Here is a 17,638-nt window from a genome sequence, read left to right on the forward strand (position 1 = left end):
ATTTCTAAATGGATGTATTTCCACATTTATTTATTCCCATGTTTATGTTTTCCTCCTGTGTTTATTTGCACATATATTTATTTCTAGATGTATTCATTTCCACCTTTATTTATTCCCACATGTAATTATATCTACCTGTATTTATTTCTACACTAATTTCCACATGTATTTCTTCCTACATTTATCTATTTCTACATGTATTTATTTCCACATACATTTATTCCTACATGTATTTATTTCTACATGTATTAATTTCCAGATGTATATATATCTCCATTTATTTATTAATTTCCACATTTATCTATTTTTACATTGAATTATTTATCACATAGCCCAAACCACGTTGAGATCAAAAACATGAGGATATGTTGAAGAAGAAATAAGTAATACAAAGAAAAGTACACATGTACAGTATTTTACTTCCATTGATGGCCAACAGGAAAAGGCGGGGACTAGGGCGGTCATTGGGTGTTTGGTTGACCAATCACAGACGAGTTTACTGCTTCCCAACGTAAACAAGGAAGTGGGAGCGAATAATGACTTGTTCGCGGGGTAGTGTGAAGGAGAAGAAATGACTCCGCTGGGAATTCCTCTGCCAAACATGACTCCTTAAAGGTTACAAATAAGACGTTCTCTCGATGAAGGTAAGGACGAGGCTCGCACACCAACAGCCTTCTTTCATTGTGAGTTTTCGGGAACTTAATTTAAAGATAAGTGTTCGCTAGTCGGTGACTGTTGCGACGTCAACATGGACGAATGAGTTTTATATTCATTATTATTTATCACCTATTTCTCATACATTTCTTTTTAATAATTTATTTATGTTCATTTAGTATTAGGTTTGTACTATGAAAATAAAATGTTTTTCATTTTTTTTAGACACATTATTTTTAAAACATGTTGAGTTTGTTTAAAATGATCCATCCATCAATTTTTTACCGCTTATTCCCTTTGGGCTCGCGGGGTTTAAAATTATGTTGAAGATAAATTATAAGTTGTGTTCGAAATAAGGTAAATACTGCACAGTAAAATAATATAGAAAATGTAAAACATTGTGTAATTTTCTTTGACATTTTTAGAAGGAGCAAATATACAGTAGATATACTTGATAAACATATAAAGTAGTGGTGCACAAAAAATTGATTTACATATGAATTTCATATTCTTATTCATCCCGATTCTAAATCGATTCATCATTTTTTTAAATGACTTATTAATTCCTACATGTATTTATTTTTATATGTATTTATTTCCTTATTTATTCATTCCTACATGTATTCATGTGTACATGTATTTATTTCTACATTTATTTATTTTCACATTTATTAACCCATACATGTATTTATTTCCACAATTATTAATTCCTACAATTATTTATTTCTACATGTATTTACTACTTTTCTTTATTTTCAAGTTAATTAATTTCTACATGTATTACTTTACACATTCATTTATTTATGCATTTGTTTCTTTCTACATGTATTTATTTTTACATTATTTCTCTCCACATTATTTTCACATGTATTTATTTGTACATTTATTTATTTATTTAAAATGATGTTGAAGATACATTATAAGTTGTGTTCGAAATAAGGTAAATACTGCACAGTAAATAATATAGAAAATGTAAAACATTGTGTAATTTTCCCCCTGCTTTGACATTTTAGAGGGAGCAAATATACAGTAGATATACTTGATACACATATAAAGTAGTGGTGCACAAAAAATCGATTTACATCACTATTCTTATTCATCCCGATTCTAAATCGATTTAGCATTTTCAAAAATTGACTTATTAATTCCTACATGTATTTATTTTTATATGTTTTTTCTTCTACATGTATTAATTTCCACATTTATTAATCCCCACATTTATTTATTTCTACATGTATTTATTTCCTCATTTATTAATTCCTACATTTATTTATTTCTACATGTATTTATTTCCTCATTAATTCCTACATTTATTTAATTCTACATGTATTTATTTCCACATTTATTAACCCGTACATGTATTTATCTCTACATGTATTTATCCCCACATTATTAACCCATACATGTATTTATTTCTACATGTATTTATTACCACATTTATTAATTCCTACAATTATTTATTTCTACATTTATTTGTTATTACATTTCTTTATTTTCAAGTTAATTCATTTCTGCATTTATTTATTTACACATTTATTTATTTATGCATTTGTTTCTTTCTACAGGTATTTAATTTTACATTATTTTTCTCCACATTATTTTCACATGTATGTATTTCTACATTTATTTATTTATTTAAAATGATGTTAAAGATAAATTATAAGTTGTGTTCGAAATAAGGTAAATACAGCACAGTAAAATAATATAGAAAATGTAAAACATTGTGTAATTTTCCCCCTTCTTTGACATTTTTAGAGGGAGCAAATATACAGTAGATATACTTGATAAACATATAAAGTGGTGGTGAACAAAAAAATGGATTTACATCCGAATCACTATTCTTATTTATTCTGATTCTAAATCGATTTATCATTTTCAAAAATTATCTTATTAATCCCTACATGTATTTATTTCTACATTTATTTATTTCCACATGTATTAATTCCAAAATGTATTTATTTATACATGTATTTATTTCTCTATTTATTCATCCCTACATGTATTTATTTGTACATGCATGTATTTATTTATACATGTATTTACTTCCACATTTATTTATTTATACATGTATTTATTTCTACATGTATTAATTTCCACATTTATTAATATCTACATGTATTTATTTGTACGTGTATTTATTTCCACATTTTTTAATCCGTACACGTATTTAATTCCACATGTAATAATTCTTACAATTAATTGTTTCTTCATTTAGTTGTTATTACATTTATTTATTTCCGTTTCTACATGTATTTATTTCCACATTCATTTATTCGTGCATTTATTTGTTTCTACATGTATTTATTTATACATAATTTTTTTCCACATTATTATTTTCACTTGTATTTTTGTCTACATTTCTTTAAGTTATAAGTTGTGTTCGAAATATGGTAAATACTGCACATTAAAACCCCGTTTCCATATGAGTTGGGAAATTGTGCTAGATATAAATATAAACGTAATAAAATGATTTGCAAATCATTTTCAACCCATGTTCAGTTGAATTTGCTACAAAGACAACATATTTGATGTTCAAACTGATAAACATTTTTTTTTTGCCAAATAATCATTAACTTTAGAATTTCATGCCAGCAACATGTCACAAAGAAGTTGGGAAAGGTGGCAATAAATACTGATAAAGTTGAGGAATGCTCATTAAACACTTATTTGGAACATCCCACAGGTGTGCAGGCTAATTGGGAACAGGTGGGTGCCATGATTGGGTATAAAAACAGCTTCCCAAAAATTGCTCAGTCTTTCACAAGAAAGGACGGGGCGAGGTACATCCCTTTGTCCACAACTGCGTGAGCAAATAGTCAAACAGTTTAAGAACAACGCTTCTCAGCATAGAAACTCTGATGGAAACATTGCTAATTTTTCCATTTTATTCTGTTTGATGATGCAAGTACTAACGTTAGTAATACTATACGTTTAAGTACCCCTGGGGATACTTGAACTTATGCCAACGGGTACGTGAGATTTAGTAAAAATAACAACAATTCAAAAATCCTTTATACATATATTTATTGAATAATACTAGAAGAAAATATGAATGTAAGTTCATAAACTGTGGAAAAAAATACACATTGACAGCTAGATTTTTTTGTGGACATTTTCCATAAATATTGATGTTAAAGATTTCTTTTTTTGTGAAGAAATGTTTAGAATCAAGTTCATGAATCCAGACGGATCTCTATTACAGTCCCCAAAGAGGTCACTTTAAGTTGATGATTACTTCTATGTGTAGAAAGCTTTATTCATAATTGAATCACTTGTTTATTTTTCAACAAGTTTTTAGTTATGTTTTAATCTTTTTTTACAAATAGTTCAAGAAAGACCACTACAAATGAGCAATATTTTGCACTGTTATACAATTTAATAAACCAGAAACTGATGACATAGAGCAGTATTTTACTTCTTTATCTCTTTTTTTTTTCAACCAAAAATGCTTTGCTCTGATTAGGGGGTACTTGAATAAAAAAAAATGTTCACAGGGGGTACATTACTGAAAAAAGGTTGAGAACCACTGTACTATACAAAGTGATTACATGATGCAAATATGAAAAAGAATAACACTGCCAGCTCTTCCTCTGCTGTAGCTGAATAACTGACATTCTTTGAGTCACAGGGTGCAGTCACACGCTTTCCTCACTGCCGTAGCTAATTATTCACTTTGATGCAGCACAAAATATCAAACCGCTTGTTGCAAGTTTAACTGGCAAACACACCCGTTCTTTCCTTCATACGTGGAAGACCAGTAACAATAGTACTTTCTTGTGCTTCTTCATCGGCGTACGCAGCTGCTATGGCCATAAGGAGTGCTCCCATGGTTCGGATCTGTTGATTATGAATCCCAGTGCTTCCTCGACTTGCCCCGCAGATGAGTTTATGGATGACTGGCTCTTCCTCTCTCCTACCTCAGCCGCTTCTCAGAGTGGAGAAGAGGCGGAGGAACGGGGAAAACTCAAATCCAAGTTGGTCTCAGCATGGAACAATGTCAAATACAGTACGTCTGCATTATAATGTGCTTTTATTGTCCCAACACTTGGTCTCTTTATCACTTTTTTTCATTTCTTTTTAGGCTGGTCTTTCAAACAAAAATCGACATTCAGCAAGACATCCCCTGTGATCTTGTTAGGGCATCCATATAATCTCAGTGATCAAGGTGAGCGGCCTTTAAAGCACGATGCCACATTATTGATCTAATTCACCTGTCTGTTGTCATGTCAGGTGAGAGGGACTGTTTCCACCGCTCTTTTGCTTCCTTATTGTGGTTGACGTACAGACGAGGCTTCCCTCAGCTGAGCGGCTGCGCACTGACCACCGACAGCGGCTGGGGATGTCTCCTCCGCACGGGGCAGATGTTGTTCGCGCGAGGGCTGCTTTTACACCTCATGCCACAAGGTGACGTCACATTTGCTATCAGCATGGAAAGGATTTGGGAATTTTGCCTATCGTTCACTATTATTATGACAGACAATAACTTTTTGGGGGGTTGGGGGATTTTAAACATGATTAAAAACGTGAGAGCCGTCAAAGCCATCCTAAACAACTTCAAAAACAACTGCAAGTAGATACCGTATTTTTCAGAGTATAAGTCGCTCCGGAGTATTAGTCGCACCTGCCAAAAATGCATAATAAAGAAGGAAAAAAACATTTATAAGTCGCACTAGAGTATAAGTCGCATTTTTGGGGGAAATGTATTTGATAAAACCCAACACAAAGAATAGACATTTGAAAGGCAATTTAAAATAAATAAAGAATAGTGAACAGCAGGCTGAATAAGTGTACGTTATATGAGGCATAAATAACCAACTGAGAAGGTGCCTGGTATGTTAACGTAACATATTATGGTAAGAGTCATTCAAATAACTATAACATATAGAACATGCTATACGTTTACCAAAAAAACTGTCACTCCTAATTGCTAAATCCCATGAAGTCTTATAAGTCTAGTCTCTTACGTGAATGAGCTAACTAATATTGTTTGATAATTTACGGTAACATGTTAATAATTTCACACATAAGTCACCCCTGAGTATAAGTCGCACCCCTGGCCAAACTACAAAAAAGACTGCGATATAGTCCGAGAAATACGGTATATAATGTAGTAACAGACACATTCATAACAATGGGGCTGCATAGCTCAGTTGGTAGAGTAGCCGTGCCAGCAACTTTAGGGTTGCAGGTTCGATTCCCGCTTCTGCCATCCTAGTTACTGCCGTTGTGACCTTGGGCAAGACACTTTACCCACCTGCTCCCAGTACCACCCACACTGGTTTAAATGTAACTTAGATATTGGGTTTCACTATGTAAAGCGCTTTGAGTCACTAGAGAAAAGCGCTATAAAAAATATAATCACAATATGTAATATGTACAATATACACACTGCAAGTATATATATATATATATATATATATATATATATATATATATGTGTGTATATATATATATATATATATATATATATATATATATATATATATATATATATACAAACCCTGTTTCCATATGAGTTGGGAAATTGTGTTAGATGTAAATATAAACGGAATACAATGATTTGCAAATCCTTTTCAACCCATATTCAGTTGAATATGCTACAAAGACAACATATTGATGTTCAAACTGATAAACTTTTTTTTTGTGCAAATAATCTTTAACTTTAGAATTTGATGACAGAAAAACATGACAAAGAAGTTGGAAAGATGGCAATAAATACTCATAAAGTTGACGAATGCCCATCAAACACTTATTTGGAACATCCCACAGGTGTGCAGGCTAATTCGGAACAGGTGGGTGCCACGATTGGGTATAAAAGCAGCTTCCATGAAATGCTAAGTAATTCACAAACAAGGATGGGGCGAGTGTCACCAATTTGTAAGCAAATTGTCGAATAGTTTTAGAACAACTATTGTCAACGAGCTATTGCAAGGAATTTAGGGATTTTACCATCCACGGTCCGTAAAATCATCAAAAGGTTCAGAGAATCTGGAGAAATCACTACACATAAGCGATGATATTACAGACCGTTTATCCCTCAGGCGGTAGTGCATGAAAAACCGACATCAGTGTGTAAAGGATATCACCACATGGGCTCGGGAACACTTCATAAAATCAATGTCAGTAACTACAGTTGGTTGCTGCATCTGTAAGTGCAAGTTAAAACTCTGCTATGCAAAGCAAAACCCATTTATCAACAACACCAAGGAACGCCGCTGGCTTCGCTGGGCCAGAACTCATCTAAGATGGACTGATGCAGAGTGGAAAGGTTGTTTTGTGGTCTTAAGAGTCCACATTTCAATTATATTTGGAAATTGTGGACGGTGGTGTCCTCCGGAACAAAGAGGAAAATAACCATCCGGATTGTTCTAGGCTCGAAGTTCAAAGGCCAGCATCTGTGATGGTATGGGGGTGTATTAGTGCCCAAGGCATGGGTAACTTACACATCCTGTGAAGGCACCATTAATGCTGAATGGTCCATACAGGTTTTGGAGCAACATATGTTGTCATCCAAGCAACGTTATCATGGATGCCCCTGCTCATTTCAGCAAAACAATGCCAAGCCACGTGTTACAACAGCGTGGTTTCGTAGTAAAAGAGTGCGAGTACTTTCCTCCAGTCCAGACCTGTCTCCCATCAAAAAGTGTGGCGCATTATGAAGCGTAAAATACGACAGTGGAGGACCAAGGACTGTTGAACGACTGAAGCTCTACATAAAACAAGAATGGGAAAGAATTCCACTTTCAAAGCTTTAACAATTAGTTTCCTCAGTTCCCAAGCGTTTATTGAGTGTTGTTAAAAGAAAAGGTGATGTAACACAGTGGTGAACATGCCCTTTCCCAACTACTTTGGCATGTGTTGCAGCATGAAATTCTAAGTCAATTATTATTTGCAAAAAAAATAAAGTTTATGAGTTTAAACATCAAATATCTTGTCTTTGTAGTGCATTCAACTGCATATGGTTGAAAAGTTTTTGCAAATCATGTATTCCATTCATATTTACATCTAACACAATTTCCCAACTCATATGGAAGCAGGGTTTATTTATATATATATGTATATATATATATATATATATATATATATATATATATATATATATATATATATATATATATGTATATGTATATTGTGTGGGAAAAATCACAAGACTACTTCATCTCTACAAAACTCTTTCATGAGGGGTTTCCTCATTCATCAGAAGATCTCCTGATGATTGAGGGAACCCCTCATGAAAGAGTTCTGTAGAGATGTAGTCTTGTGATTTCTTTCCACACATATATATACACGTGTGTATATATATATATATATATATATATATATATATATATATATATATATATATATATATATATATATATATATATATATATATATGTATATGTATAATGCAGTAACCTCATAGAATATGTAATATGTACAATATACACACTGCAAGTATATATATAATGTAGTAACAGACACCTTCATAACTATGTATTATGTACATATACACACTTTTCTTTTGACAAAAAGGGCATGAAAAACACATTAAAATAACTACTTAATATTGAACGATGGACTTGAAGTTGATTAAAAATATATGACTTATTTTAAAAATATTTATGACCAAACATGAGAAGGGCCCTAATCTTAATCTAAATGTATATATTGTATTGGTTTTGAAAATTAAAAATATCAGTATTATGCGGCCCTCAGTGGAAAAAGTATGAAAACCCTGTACTAATGCCTAAAACAGTCATACATCCTCATTAATCGCTGTTAATTGGTTCCCGACATGACCGCGAGCAAAATTAATGTCTGCATAGTAGGACTCGTTAATTATTGGTTTTTAAAATGAATTGAAATGTCCATGCCGCTGGAATCCTTCTTAAACTCATGACGTCTCGCGGGCCAAATTCAGACACCCCTGGTGTAAGGGAAGTGACTGTTAAACCTCGTGCAATGTTCAAATTGTTGTTACTCAGCCAGCGTTTGTGGGTCTGATGGGCCCCTTGCATTTTGCGGCTTTTAATGCCTCACAATCAAACACTTTTATGTGAAAATACTGAACAGATGTTTACCTTATCCTAATAAACATCTGTTCAGTATTTTCACATAAAAGTGTTTAATTTTGAGGCAATAAAAGCCACAAAATGCAACGGGTCCATCATCATCATCATTTTCTTTTTAATTCCTTTCATGTAAATGCATACATACAAGCCATGTGCAGTTGACACTTTCATTGTTTTTTTTGTTTCTTACACATTTCCATGATCAAAAAGGAGCAGATGGAAGAATACTATTATTATATTTATCTGCCCCCTTTTTAACACAAAGTATTTTAGATGACTTTATAACTGTTCCCTCCACCAACACCCGTACGCCAACATACTTTTATTTTTCGTTTAAGCAGTTTCACAATGACATTTCCAATCTAATAATCAAAAATCAGTTTGATATAATTCCAGTTGTCTCTTTTTGTAACTCTTTTTAAATTCAAAGATATTCTTACAACTTGTTATCTTTGTTTAGAGAATTCCATGCTTTCACACCAGCAACAGATAAGCACTTTTGTTTCAAATTAGTTCCATCCGACCCACAAACGCTGCCTGAGTAACAACAATATGAACATTGGACGGAAAATTTCTCTGCCAGTTTCTGCATCCCATAGGGATTTTTCTTTTGTGTTTCTGCACCTGCGGTTCCCTCACAAGGTTGCAACATTGTTTGTCAACACTGTCTGCTCTCATTTTCTCGCACATTTGACCCTCTGATGTTCTGTGTACCTACACTCTGTCCTCTTCCTGCTGTGTGTGTGTGTGTGTGTGTGTGTGTGTGTGTGTGTGTGTGTGTGTGTGTGTGTGTGTGTGTGTGTGTGTGTGTGTGTGTGTGTGTGTGTGTGTGTGTGTGGACACACAGGACATCAATTTCCACACTTCTATTAGCCCCGGGTCTAGTGGAGCCGGACATCTTATATGTAATAGAAATGTGTAGAGGGGGGTGTATGGCGTGTGGTCATTAAATATGTATTCTGATACATGTTCTTCCCAGAAAATGAGCCAAAGTCAGTGAGTCTCAGTTTGAAAAATTAATGAATGGTATCATTTTTCTTTTAATAAATAATGAAAACGGGTCCCACAGAGCCGAACACTACACAAGGGTTAAAAATTGCTCCTCTTTGTCTTCTATTTGTTCCAGGCTTGACTTGTACTGTTGGCCAGCACGTGTTCAAAGACGACATGGATCTCCCTGAGGTCCGCCCTGAAACCAGTGCAGCGGGTTTAGAAAATTCCAAAGGGCTCAGTAAGTGGGGTCGAACGTTGAGTTTGGGTTCCCTCGCCAGAGGCGTGGAGTCCACCCACAGGAGGGTGGTATCGTGGTTTGCGGATCACCCCTCTGCCCCCTTTGGGATCCACCAGCTGGTGGAGTTGGGCACAACGTTAGGGAAGAAGGCAGGGGACTGGTATGGCCCCTCGATTGTGGCACACATCCTCAGGTGAGTCATTCCCGGCCTGGTATGCCGCTCAACTCCAGCGACATATTTCCATTGATGTCATTGTGTCTCAGGAAAGCTTCTGAAGCATCAACTCACCTTCCTGATCTTGTTGTCTATGTTGCACAAGATTGCACAGGTTAGTCATTTGTTTTTTCTTTTCTCAATACTATATGTTCATACAGTATGTACAGTAGTGCAAGTACTTATTACTTATTAATGCTTATCTCTCCAGTCTACAAAGAGGATGTGAAAGCGCTGTGTGGAGCTTCTCCTACTCAGCCCTGGAAGTCTGTCATCCTCCTGGTTCCTGTGCGACTTGGAGGACAAAATCTCAATCCTGCCTACATTGCCTGTGTAAAGGTATTCCGGTCCTGCTTTACGTTAGGGCCGGGCAATACGGCCTAAAATCTATACCGCAATATATACTGAGGTCTTTTGCGACAACAATATACACTATAGTGCCAAAAGTATTTCGCAATCCATCCAAATTATCAGACTCAGGTGTCCTAATCACTAGGCCTGGCCACGGGTGTATAAAATCAAGTACTTAGGCATTGAGACTGTTTCTACAAACATTTGTGAAAGAATGGGCCGCTCTCAGTGATTTCCAGCGTGGAACTGTCATAGGGTGCCACCTGTGCAACAAATCCAGTCGTGAAATTTCCTCGCTCCTAAATAATCCAAAGTCAACTGTCGGCTTTATTATAAGAAAATTGAAGAGTTTGGGAACAGCAACTCAGCCACCGAGTGGCAGGCCACGTAAACGGACAGAGCGGGTGTCAGCGGATGTGCAAAGAGATCGCCGACTTTCTGCACAGTCCAATTAGCCCACGTACTGTACGCAGAGAGCTTCATGGAATGGGTTTCCATGGCCAAGCAGCTGGGTTTGGAGGTTGCCAGGAGAACGGTACATTTCGGACTGCATTGTGAAATTTGGTGAAGAAGGAATTTTGTTTTGGGGTGTTTTCAGGAGTTGGGCTTGGCCCCTTAGTTCCAGTGAAAGGAACTATGAATGCTCCAGGATACCAAAACATTTTGGACAATTCCATGCTCCCAACCTCGTGGGAACAGTTTGGAGCGGGCCCCTTCCTCTTCCAACATGACTGTGCACCAGTTTTCAAAGCAAGATCCATAAAGACATGGATGACAGAGTCTGGTGTGGATGATCTTGACTGGCCTGCACAGAGTCCTGACCTGAACCCAATAGAACACCTTTGAGATGAATTAGAATGGAGACTGAGAGCCAGGCTTTCTCGACCAGCATCAGTGTGTGACCTCACCCATGCGCTTTTGGAAGAATGGTCCTACAAACACACTCTGCAACCTTGTGGACAGCCTTCCCAGAAGAGTTGAAGCTGTAATAGCTGCAAAATGTGGACTGACATCATATTGCGCTTTTGGAAGAATGGTGGAAAATTCCTATAAACACACTCCGCAACCTTGTGGACAGCCTTCCCAGAAGAGTTGAAGCTTCAAAAGATGGACCGACATCATATTGAACCCTATGGGTTAGGAATGGGATGGCACTTCCAGTTCATATGTGAGTCAAGGCAGGTGGCCAAATACTTTTGGCAGGATAGTGTATGTCACAATATATTATTTAGCATATGAATGCTAATAGATAAGAACCATTTCAAAACGGGTTACAAACAACATTCCCCCTAATTTGTCCGAACAAACGCACCAACTCTCTGTTCCAAACCTGACATCATAACAATTTTAATGTCTTATTGTTATTATTATCATCAAATTTTAGTAGTCATTTCCATTAGGTTATTTTGTAATACAGATGTTTTGGCCTATTTTACAATAGAATTAACAAAAAAAATATTGCACAAGCTATGTACTAGCATGTCTTGGTGGGGCTCCTGCTTTGGAAAGATGTGTACCCCTTTCAGAGATTACATTTAGTTCCCTTAAAACAGGGGTGTCAAACTCAAATACAGAGTGGGCCAAATTTTAAAACTGAACAAAGCCGCGGGCCAAGGTTGAACAAATTAACCTTTTAATAGGGACCCAAACAAGTTTTGCATTGAATATTAAACAAGAAAGGCTTATGTAGCTTTATAGTCACCTACAAAATCGAGTTTCAAATGATAATAATGAGCAAAAAATATCAATGGCATATCAAATAAAATGTAAATAAAAATTGGGGGAGCGGGGTTTGGTGGTAGCGGGGGTGTATATTGTAGCGTCCCAGAAAAGTTATTGCTGCAAGGGATTCTGGGTATTTCTTCAGTTGAATTTATGTTTGCTACGGTGCGGATGTTCTCCCGAAATGTGTTTGTCATTCTTTTTTGGTGTGGCTTCACAGTGTGGCGCATATTTGTAAAAGTATTAAAGTTGTTTATACGGCCACCCTCAGTTTGACCCTCATGGCTGTTGATCAAGTATGCATTGCATTCACTTGTGTGTGTTAAAGCAGCATATATTATGCAACTGGACCGGAAAGGAAAAGCGGACGTGATGACAGGCTGTAGAGGATGCTAAAGGCAGTGCCTTCAAGGCACGCCCCCAATATTGTTGTCCGGGGGGAAATCGGGAGAAATTCGGAAGAATGGTTGCCCCGGGATACTTTCGGGAGGGGCACCGAACTTTGGGAGTCTCCCGTGAAAATCGTGAGGGTTGGCAAGTATGAGTATCAGCGGTGAATGCAGTGTTGCAGAGGCATCGCCGCTGTATAATACCGGCGGGCCAGCTCTAATCTTAATTTGATATTACCTCAAGGGCCAAATTAAATTACACGGCGGGCCAAATTTGGCCCGCGGGCCATAGTTTGACACCCATGCCTTAAAACATTCACATGTTGCACAATGAGATGTAAGTATGGGATAAAGTGTACATTCCTGTAACTTTCTGTCTGTAAAATATATCAATTCAGTTTTTATTAGTATTTTTGTAATTTAGTAACATAATTTTATACTTAACATCCATAAATTAATATTCTTAATATAGAATAAGTAAGCATTTAACTTTGCTGCTTTGTTAGCTACAAGCTAACTAGCAAAACAGCAACGCATAACACAATGTTGATGACATTGATTGATTGGCTGCGTGTAAGTAGCATCACAGTGTAACGACCTGGCATTTACAGTTTATGTGTGGTGTTGGAGTTGTCCGACTTTTTGTGTGGCCATAAACGCATCGGTGACTGAGTCTAATGTTGCCACAAGAGCGGCTGTTGTTGATATGACAAATTACAGACGTTTTTATTTTTTTTAATGGTTTTTTTGGTGTGGTTGCGGCCAACAAGAAACAGTTTTGCTCAATAAAATGATCCATGGACCTACTGTCCTCTTTAAAGCGTCTCGACAGAAGTTACAATCGTTGAAACGTGTTGACGAACATAGTTTTAGCTGTCGTGGCAGTTTGTTGTCACCTGTCACTCACATCCTACACAATACACTGTTTTGTGTTTATCTTGTTTAGAGTTTTGGTTGGATTTTATTTTGCGCGAGCTAGGATTTGCTGTGTGCAGAGAACACGTGAGCAGTGTGCAATTGCACAGGCATGCACCTTTTGAGGGAAGGTTTGTTATAAAAATGTAATTACTGACATAAGCGGTAACAGAATAGAGTGAGGAAATACGACCATTTCACACCAATTCTCAAAAACCCTTCACTGGCTTCCTGTTCCACTCAGGATTAAATACAAAGTCTCCCTATTAACCCACCAGTGCCTCCATGGAAATGCCCCCCTCTACCTTAAAGAACTACTCACCCCCAAATCCTCCACACGACACCTCCATTCCAAACAGGCTAACCTCCTCCAACCTCCAATGACAAAGCTAGGAACTATGGTAGCCCAGGCTCTCTGCTCCGCCGATCCCAGTATGTCGAACGCTCTCCCTGACCACCTGAGGGTACCACAGACTGTGGATGCTTTTAAAAAAGGCTAAAAAACCCTTCTTTAAAAATTTTTTTTTTTTTTTAAAAAGCCTTTTTATAGATAAATGCATACTAGTTCTCGCTATTAGGCTGTTCTAGATTTTATTCTTATTTATTTTTATTATCTTTTTATTGTTATTATTTTATTTTTTTATTTTATTTTAAATACACTGTAGCATTTTGATGTTGTTTGCTCAATGTAAAGTGCTTTTTTACAAATAAAATGTATTAATGTTAACATATTGTATCCTGCGGATGTTGTGGATCGGTGGAGGGAATACTTCGAAGACCTCCTCAATCCCACCAACGCGTCTTCCTTTGAGGAAGCGGTGCTTGGGGAATCTGTGGTGGACTCTCCTATTTCTGGGGCTGAGGTCGCTGAGGTAGTTAAAAAGCTCCTCGGCGGCAAGGCCTCGGGGGTGGATGAGAGCCGCCCGGAGTTCCTTAAGGCTCTGGATGCTGTGGGGCTGTCTTGGTTGACAAGACTCTGCAGCATCGCGTGGACATCGGGGGCGGTAGGTCTGGATTGGCAGACCGGGGTGGTGGTCGCTCTCTTTAAGAAGGGGGACCGGAGGGTGGGTTCCAACTATCGTGGGATCACACTCCTCAGCCTTCCCGGTAAGGTTTATTCAGGTGTACTGGAGAGGAGGCTTCGCCGGATAGTCGAACGTCGGATTCAGGAGGAACAGTGTGGTTTTCGTCCTGGTCGTGGAACTGTGGACCAGCTCTATACTCTCGGCAGGGTTCTTGAGGGTGCATGGGAGTTTGCCCAACCAGTCTACATGTGCTTTGTGGACTTGGAGAAGGCATTCGACCGTGTCCCTCGGGAAGTCCTGTGGGGAGTGCTCAGAGAGTATGGGGTACCGGACTGTCTTATTGTGGCAGTCCGCTCCCTGTATGACCAGTGTCAGAGCTTGGTCCGCATTGCTGGCAGTATGTCGGACACGTTCCCAGTGAGGGTTGGACTCCGCCAAGGCTGTCCTTTGTCACCGATTCTGTTCATAACTTTTATGGACAGAATTTCTAGGCGCAGCCAAGGCGTTGAGGGGATCCGGTTTGGTGGCCACGGGATTAGGTCTCTGCTTTTTGCAGATGATGTAGTCCTGATGGCTTCATCTTGCCGGGATCTTCAGCTCTCACTGGATCGGTTCGCAGCCGAGTGTGAAGCGACCGGAATGAGAATCAGCACCTCCAAGTCCGAGTCCATGGTTCTCTCCCGGAAAAGGGTGGACTGTCATCTCCGGGTTGGGGAGGAGACCCTGCCCCAAGTGGAGGAGTTCTAGTACCTAGGAGTCTTGTTCTCGAGTGGGGGAAGAGTGGATCGTGAGATCGACAGGCGGATCGGTGCGGCGTCTTCAGTAATGCGGACGTTGTACCGATCCGTTGTGGTGAAGAAGGAGCTGAGCCGGAAGGCAAAGCTCTCAATTTACCGGTCGATCTACGTTCCCATCCTCACCTATGGTCATGAGCTTTGGGTCATGACCGAAAGGATAAGATCACGGGTATAAGCGGCCAAAATGAGTTTCCTCCGCCGGGTGGCGGGGCTCTCCCTTAGAGATAGGGTGAGAAGCTCTGCCATCCGGGAGGAGCTCAACGTAAAGCCGCTGCTCTTCCACATCGAGAGGAGCCAGATGAGGTGGTTCGGGCATCTGGTCAGTATGCCACCCGAACGTCTCCCTAGGGAGGTGTTTAGGGCACGTCCAGCTGGTAGGAGGCCACGGGGAAGACCCAGGACATGTCTCCCGGCGGGCCTGGGAACGCCTCGGGATCTCCCGGGAAGAGCTAGACGAAGTGGCTGGAGAGAGGGAAGTCTGGGCTTCCCTGCTTAGGCTGCTGCCCCCGCGACCCGACCTCGGATAAGCGGAAGATGATGGATGGATGATATTGTATCCTTTTCGGTTGTATTTTTTGCTCAAAACTATTATTAATTTACTTTTAATACTTTTTGTTGTAACATGGTTCTATCTACAATTATTTTCAAATGGAACAAGCACTTATGTTTATGTTTGGATACTTTATATTAGTTTTTGGTGATACTACAAATTTGGGTATTAATCCTATACTACGTAGTTACAGGAGCAGTATTGGTAGTACCAGTGTTCATGATTAAACATTTCAGGATCAATATATTTTTAAATTACAACTATAATCCCGACAATATCAATAGATATTCAAATTATTTCCTTATTCCCCTTTATTACATAGAAAATGTATAATCCAGTCAATAGTGCAAAATCTACTATTGGCTCTTATTTCCTGAGTTTGTAAACAACAACAAAAATGCCAAAATACAATTTTGTGATGCTAAAAAATAATCTAAACACTGTTTTATTGTCAATATTAGGGCTGCAAATCTTTGGGTGTCCCACAATTCGATTCAATATCGATTCTTGGGGTCGCGATTCGATAATATATAAATTTTTTCGATTCAACGCGATTCTGTATTCATTCAATACATAGAATTTCAGCAGGATCTACCCCAGTCTGCTGACATGCTAGCAGAGTAGTAGATTTAAAAAAAAAAAAAGTATAATTATAAAGGACAATGTTTTATCAACTGATTGCAATAATGTAAATTTGTTTTAACTATTAAACGAACCAATAATATGACTTATTTTATCTTTGTGAAAACATTGGACACAGTGTGTTGTCAAGCTTATGAGATGCGATGCAAGTGTAAGCCACTGTGACACTATTGTTCTTTTTTTTTATTTTTATAAATGTCTAATGATAATGTCAATGAGGGATTTTTAGTCACTGCTATGCTGAAATTATAACTAATATTGATACTGTTGTTGATAATATTCATTTTTGTTTCACTACTCTTGGTTTGTTCTGTGTCGTGTTTGTGTCTCCTCTCAATTGCTCTGTTTATTGCAGTTCTGAGTGTTGCTGGGTCAGGTTTGGTTTTGGAATTGGATTGCATTGTTATAGTATTGCTGAGGTGGTGGTTTGTTGGATTGATAAAAAAAAAAAAAAGTCGATTTTTTAAAAAATGAGAATCGATTCTGAATCGCACAACATATTCGATTCGTATTCGAATCGATTTTTTTCACACACCCCTAGTCAATATAGTGACACTGTACTTGATCTCGTAACTGTCGATATTGTAATCGAACCGCCCAGCCTTGTTCAGATGCAAGAGCTCTAGCTTAGAGGTTAACTATGCTTTTTTGTACCCTCCTATGGTGTGTAGTGTAGCATTGTTTAGCTATTCTTAGTCCTCTAGTCCCCCAGGGATGATAGTAACTATATGAAACAGTTTGTTTGCTGCCATGGAGGTGAGGATTAGTGATTCAGGAGCTACACTTTGGAGGTACATTAGCCTCTAGCTCCCAAACAAAGACGCTACTTTACAGTCGTGCTCATAAGTTTACATACCCTGGGAGGATTTAGGATTTCTTGGCCATTCTTCAGAGAATATGAATGATAAAAACTGAAAAAAGGAAAAATGGGCTGCATAGTCAGTCGAGTGGCCAAAAAGTTCATATTTGGTCTCATCACTCAAAATTACTTTGTTCCAGAAGTTTTGAGACTTGTCTCTGTGCTGTTTGGAGTAATGTACGCGGGATACTTTGTGAAATTTGCGCAGAAATGCCTTTCTTCTGACGACTCGACC

At 37.9% G+C, this 17,638-nt stretch overlaps 1 protein-coding gene across 1 annotated transcript in view; it reads left to right on the top strand.

The window, feature by feature from the left end:
* The first annotated feature begins 510 nt into the window (after positions 1-510).
* LOC133541766 (cysteine protease atg4da-like) overlaps positions 511-17,638 on the top strand; it is a 29,779-nt gene continuing 12,651 nt past the window's right edge. Inside the window, exons 1-7 of the mRNA XM_061885339.1 lie at positions 511-644; positions 4,455-4,660; positions 4,736-4,819; positions 4,885-5,058; positions 9,835-10,132; positions 10,204-10,268; positions 10,365-10,492. Coding sequence (XP_061741323.1) covers positions 4,501-4,660; positions 4,736-4,819; positions 4,885-5,058; positions 9,835-10,132; positions 10,204-10,268; positions 10,365-10,492 — 909 coding nt within the window. The 5' untranslated portion in view covers positions 511-644; positions 4,455-4,500. The remainder of the gene's footprint in view (positions 645-4,454; positions 4,661-4,735; positions 4,820-4,884; positions 5,059-9,834; positions 10,133-10,203; positions 10,269-10,364; positions 10,493-17,638) is intronic.

This window comes from Nerophis ophidion, linkage group LG23, assembly GCF_033978795.1.
Source record: "Nerophis ophidion isolate RoL-2023_Sa linkage group LG23, RoL_Noph_v1.0, whole genome shotgun sequence".
NCBI classification, from domain to species: Eukaryota; Metazoa; Chordata; class Actinopteri; order Syngnathiformes; family Syngnathidae; genus Nerophis; species Nerophis ophidion.